Below are 6,409 nucleotides of genomic sequence, written 5' to 3' on the forward strand. Positions count from 1 at the left end.
AGATTATAAGATCTTTGAGGGCAGGGATTGTCTTTGCTTCTTTGTATGGGTTTTTTTTTTTCTTCCCAGTCAGGGGGAGTTAGATGAGGAGAGAAAATAAATATTTGTAAATTGAAAAAAGATGAGATGTAATTTTAAAAATATGTACAATCAAGCAAAACAAATTTCCACATGGGACACATCCAAAAATGTATATCTCCTCCTGTGTCTTAAATCCATTTTCTCTGTCAGGAGGTAACACGCTCCTTCATAGGTCTTCTGGAGTCTTGGATGGTCATTTAATTGATAAGAGTTTTTTAAGTCTTTTAAAATTATTTCTTTACAAAGTTGTTATTGTTTAAATTTTTATCCCAGTTCTACTCAATTCACTCTACGTTAGTTGATAATAGTCTTTTCAGGTTTCTCTGAAACCAACTCTGATTATTTCATATACTGCAATAATACTCTACTACACTGATATACCATAATTTCATTTGCAATTCCCCAAATTAAGGCACCCTTTAGTTTCTAGCTTTTTTGGGGGGGGGGGGGAAATGCAACAACTTTATTGAAAGAAAAGTGCAGTGAAATTAGTCAAAAGCTTGAAAGAAACTTGAGGGAATTTAGACACCTCCCCTCAAGCGCAGGACCAAGGGCAGGGTAGATTCTTTCTGGATGTTGTAGTCAGACAGGGTGCGACCATCTTCCAGCTGCTTTCTGGCAAAGACCAATCTCTGCTGGTCTGGGGGGATGCCTTCTTTGTCCTGGATCTTTGCCTTGACATTCTCAATGGTGTCACTGGGTTCCACTTCAAGGGTGATGGTCTTGCCAGTCAAGGTCTTCACAAAGATCTGCATTGTCAAGAGGTGGCGACGGCGACACACACACTGAACAACGGAGTCAACTCCGGTCCTCCGCGGATCTCAGTTTCTAGCTTTTTATTACTATGTAAAGAGCTGCTAAAATATTTTATACATATAGGTCCTTTTGTTCTTTTTTTGATCTCTTTATGCCTAGAAGCAGTATGGCTGGGTCAAAAGGTATACGTAGTTAATTTTTTTTATATAGCTCCAAATTGCTTTCCAGAATGACTAGACAATTCACAAATACACCAACAATGTATTAGTGTACCAGTTTTCCCAAAGACTTCATCCAACAACTGTAATTTTCCACTTTCATTATCTTTGCCAATCTGATGGGTATGAGGTGGAGAGTCAAGGCTGTTTTAATTTCCATTTCTCTAATTATTCATTAAAACTAGGGCAGCTAGGTGGCATACGTAGATAGAGTACCTGGCCTGGAGTCAGGAAGACCTGAGTTCAAATCCAGTCTCAGACACTTACCTACTAGCTGTGTAACCTGGGCAAGTCACTAACCCTGTTTGCCTCAGTTTCCTCACCTGTAAAATGAGCTGGAGAAGTAAGTGTCTCCAGTATCTTTGCCAAGAAAACCCCCCAAAAGAGTCAGACACAACTGAAAATCACTAAACAACAAAACCAACAATTATTAGTGATTTGTAGCATTTTATGTGTTTGTTGATATCTTGGATTTCTTTCTCTGAAAACTGTCTGTTCAAACCCTCTGACCATTCATTATTGGGGAGTGATTCTTGTTCTTATTCTATCACTGCCTTACATATCTTGGAAATGAGACTTTTATTAGAAAAACTTGCTAGGAAGATTTTTTTTCCCCTTTAGTTAACTGTTTCCTTCTCATTTTAACTGCACGAGATTTCTTTGGGAAAAAACTTTTTAGTTTAATATAATTTAAATTATATAATTTAAGCTTATATAATTTAAATTAAATTTTATCTTCTGTGATCCTATTTATCCCTTTTTTGGTTATGAATTCTCCTCCTGTCCACAGTTGTGAGATGTATTTTCTTCCTTCCTCCTCTAATTTGTCTATGATGCGATCTTTTGCATTTAAATCATAGATCTCTGGAGTTTATCTTTGTATATGATGTGAAATGTTGGTCTATACTTAATTTCCACCAGAATACTTTCCAGTTTTCCCAGCAATTTCTTGTCAAACAGTAGTTGGATTCTTTGGGTTTATTGAATACTGTACTACTATGTCTGTTTGCTCCTATATTTTGTGTACCTGATCTTTTCTACTGATCAACTTCTCTATTTTTTAAGCAGTACCAAATAATCTTGATGATTACTGTATTATAGTATAGTTTGAGATTTGATACTGCTAGGCTCCTTTCTTTCCCACTTATTTTTTTAATCACTTCCCTAGAGATTTTTTACCTTTTTGTGTCCAGATTAATTTTATTATTTTCTTTCCCTATAAAGTAATCCTAGTATTTGTATTGATATGGAACTGAATGCATAAATTAATTTAAACAGTATTATAATTTTTTATTTTGACTATGCTTAACCATAAGCAATTATTATCTTTCCAATTATTTAGGTTCTAGTTCTGTAGAAAGAGTGTTTTGTAGCTTTATTCATATAGTTCTTGTGTGTGTTAGTAGATAGATTCCTAAATGTTTTATACATTTTGTTATTTTTAATGGAACTTCTCTTTCTATCTTTTCCTGCTGGGTTTTGCCAGTCAGTAATATACCAAAATGCTGATGATTTAGATGGACTTATCTTATATTCTACAACTTTGTTGAAGTTTTTCTTTCATTTAATTTTTTAGTTGACTAGGGATCTCTAAGTAAACCGCTATTATTATACTATCTAAAGAAAGGGATAATTTTATTTCCTCTTTGTCTTTGCTTATTCCTTCAATTTTCTCCTTGTCTTATTGCTATACCTAGCATTTCTAGGAGTAGGTTAAATAATGGTGGTGACAATGGATATGCTTGCTTTACCCTGATCTTATTGGAAAGGCCCTAGGAGTTGTACATAATTTGTACATAATTTCAGTTAGCATTTCTATAACTATTTAAAAATATTGGAGATAATGGGCATCAACACTTTATTTCTGATCTTATTGGAAAGGCATTTAGATGCCCCGGAAAGATCTAAAGAATTTAAAGACATTGGAAAGACATTCTCTGTGGTATATAATTTTTCCTGTTGGATTTAGATAGATATTATTTACCACATTAAGGAAAGTTCTTTTATTCCTATGTTTTTGAGTGTTTTTTAAACAGAAATTGGTAACAGGTTTTGTCAAAAAGTCTTTTCAGCATCTGTTGACATTATCATGGAGTTTTTATCATTTACATTTTTCCTTATGTTGAACCAACACGCCATTCCTGTCATCTTTCAAATATGTTATTGTAGGCTATTTACTAATGGTTTATTTAAACATTTTACATTAATATTCATTGGGGATATTGGTCTATAGTTTTCTTTCTCTTCACCTCTTCTTAGTTAAGGTATGAAAACCATAGAAAGATGTTGGAAGGGTTCTTTCTTTTCTTGTTATTGCGAACAGTTTATATAATATTAAAATTGTTCTTTGAATGTTTGATAGGATTGGATAGAATAAAAGCTTCCTTTCTTTTTTTTTGCCATGGGATAAAAGAAGAGGAAACAGTCACTGAACTCTGTATGTACTCTGAAATAAAGAGCCAAATGACTCCATTCCTTATCATCATGCATTTCCGGAAGCAGGCTCATCAAACTTTCCATGTTGGTTATCCTCAGGCAGAGTTCCCTAAACATATTTGCAGGACCTCATTGGCCAATCCCCCTGTTGTATGCATTATACTTTATATTTATTTCCTATTTCCATGTTGTATCTTCCCAGGAGAATGTAAGCTCCTTGAGGCCAGGGACTGTTTCATTTTTGTCTTTGTACGCACAGCACAGTGGCTTGAACGTAATAGGTATGTAATAGTAGGTACTCTGAGTTTTCATGACACTCTCTCTCCTGGTTCTGTTCCTACTAGATCGGCTGCCCACATAACTTTCTTCTGATGCCTTGTCTCCTCCTCCTTCCTACCTATCTGACTCTTCCTACTTTGACTAGACCTTCATCCAGGTCATGCCCAATGACTATGAATACTTCCCAGGATCTGTCTGTGGCCTTCATCTCCTCTCCCTTTATATTATTGCAGTCTGTACTCTAACTCCCATGGGTTCAATTATCATCTCTATGCAGATGATTCTCATATCCATTTATCCTATTCTAACTTCTCAGGTGACTTCAGTTCTTGTATTACCAACTGCCTAGTGGATGTCTTGAAATGAATGCCCAGTAGGCATTTTAAATTAAACTTGTCCAAAATAAAGCTCAAAACTCTCCCATCTTCTAAACTTACCTATTACTCTGGAGGGTACTACCATCTTCCTAGACAACCAGGCTCACAACCTTGGTGTCATCCTTGATTTCTCAACTACATTCACCCTACATATCCTACCTGTTACCAAGTCCTATCATTTCTACCTTTGTGACATGTCTTGTAAAATATATTTATGAGAAAATATAAGTATATTCTTTCTATTCACATAGCCACCACTTTGAAACAGGTTCTCGTTACCTCATGCCTGGACTACTGCAGCAGCCTTCAGGTTGGTGTCTCTGTCTGAAGTCTCTCCCCACTACTGTTCATCCTCCACTCAGTTGCTAAATAATCCTCCTAAAGTGAAGGTCTAACTATTTCACCCTCCTACTCAATAAACTCCATGGCTCTTTACTGCCTCTAGAATAAAATACAAAATATCCTGTTTGGCTTTTAAAGCTCTTTACAATGTGGCTCCTTCCTATATGTTGGGGATGGCCCTGATACCAGTACCCCATTAGTTCAGGTTCAGTTTTTAGATGAAATGAGGTATTATTAAGTAATTGAACAGTTAACAAAAGGTTTGTTTTGTCCTAACATAGTCAAGATATGAAAAAAAAGGATACAATAGCATTCAGCTTCTACAGATGCAGCCTATATATGCAGTTCTATATAGAAACACATTTGGTCAACAGGACAGAGTATGCTGATTTGCATCGTTTTCAGCTATCCACCAAGTAAGAAGGGTCCAAACTCTACATGAGTAGGACTTTTTATATTATTGGGTAACCAGGAACTTTTGTCAAATGAGGTAGGGACCAACCAGGTCCCAGAGACAGTTTTACCACCTTTTGGGGAAAATGAATCAATTGTTACGAGAAAATTTTGTTTAGACCTCACGCTGGTCAATAAAGTGAACTCAAGAAGGTTAAAAGAATTTTATTTAGTGCTCCAAAAAGGTTGTAGTTGGGTACCTCCCACACCCATTCAAACTGGGCCTGCTTCCCTATAGAAAGGAATAACAATTTCCATGTAAGGATAAAACATTACCAGGAGATGGAATTAGTGCCACCTCAGATCCTCTCTCCTTACAGAATCATGGGGAGATGGGATTAATACCCATGAGGTGCTAAACAAGGTTTAACATGGAGTCAAGTCAGGCTGACAGCAGGAATAGTTCACTTTTCATACCTTGTTTTGAGGGAACGGGAAACCCTGATACCTATTGGTCCTATCACTTCCACTTTACCCACTTCCACATACCCCACGATCCACCAATCTTGGCCCTCTAGCTGATCAAGTCAACGAGCATTTATGGGCACATAGTAGAGGAAAAGTCCACAGTCTGAGAGTAATGGGCTGAACCAGATTTGGAATAAGGTTGGTTGGCGCATTGCTTCTTTGAATAGAGGTTTGAGATGAACTTACCACCAGAGGAGAGGTGCAGACCCTACAGTCATCTTGGAGAAAATGGAAGCTAATGACTTTATGAAAAATTAAGAATTTTTAAAACAAACCACCAAAAATGAAAAAAATAGAAGACAATGTGACATATCTCATTGGAAAAACAACTGACCTGAAAATAGATCCAGGAGAGGTAATTTTAAAATTAGTGGTCTACCTGAAAACCACGGTCAAAAAAAGAGCCTAGACATGATCTTTCAAGAAATTATCAAGGAAAACTGCCCTGATATTCTAGAACCAGAGGGTAAAAATAGAAATGGAAAGAATCCACTGATACCTTCTGAAAGAGATCCCAAAAGGAAAACTCCTAGGAATATTGCAGCCGAATTTCAGAGTTCCCAGGTCAAGGAGAAAATATTGCAAACAGCCAGAAAAAAAAAAACAAACCCAACAATTCAAGTATCGTGGAAATACAATCAGGATAGCACAAGATTTAGCAGCTTCTATACTAAGGGATTATAGGACTTGGAATATGATATTCCAGAGGTCAAAGGAGCTAGGATTAAAACCAAGAATCACCTACCCAACAAAACTGAGTATAATATTTCAGGAGAAAAAATGGAATTTCAATGAAATAGAGGATTTCCAATCATTCTTGTTGAAAAGACCAGAGCTTAATCAAAAATTTGACTTTTAAATACAAGAATCAAGAGAAACATGAAAAGGTAAACAGGAAAGAGAAGCTATAAGGGACTTATTAAAGTTGAACTGTTTACATTCTTACACGGAAAGTTGATATTTGTATCTCATGAGACCTTTCTCAGTATTAGGGTAGTT

General features: G+C 36.1%; 1 protein-coding gene across 1 annotated transcript; it reads right to left on the bottom strand.

Annotated features, from left to right (window-relative positions):
* Positions 1 to 529: 529 nt before the first annotated feature.
* LOC118838568 (ubiquitin-like) lies at positions 530 to 876 on the bottom strand. Its single transcript, XM_036745912.1, has one exon. It carries the CDS (start codon positions 834 to 836, stop codon positions 603 to 605), a length of 234 nt encoding a protein of 77 aa, XP_036601807.1. The 5' UTR covers positions 837 to 876; the 3' UTR covers positions 530 to 602.
* Positions 877 to 6,409: the final 5,533 nt, after the last annotated feature.

This window comes from Trichosurus vulpecula, chromosome 2 (genome assembly GCF_011100635.1).
Source record: "Trichosurus vulpecula isolate mTriVul1 chromosome 2, mTriVul1.pri, whole genome shotgun sequence".
NCBI lineage: Eukaryota > Metazoa > Chordata > Mammalia > Diprotodontia > Phalangeridae > Trichosurus > Trichosurus vulpecula.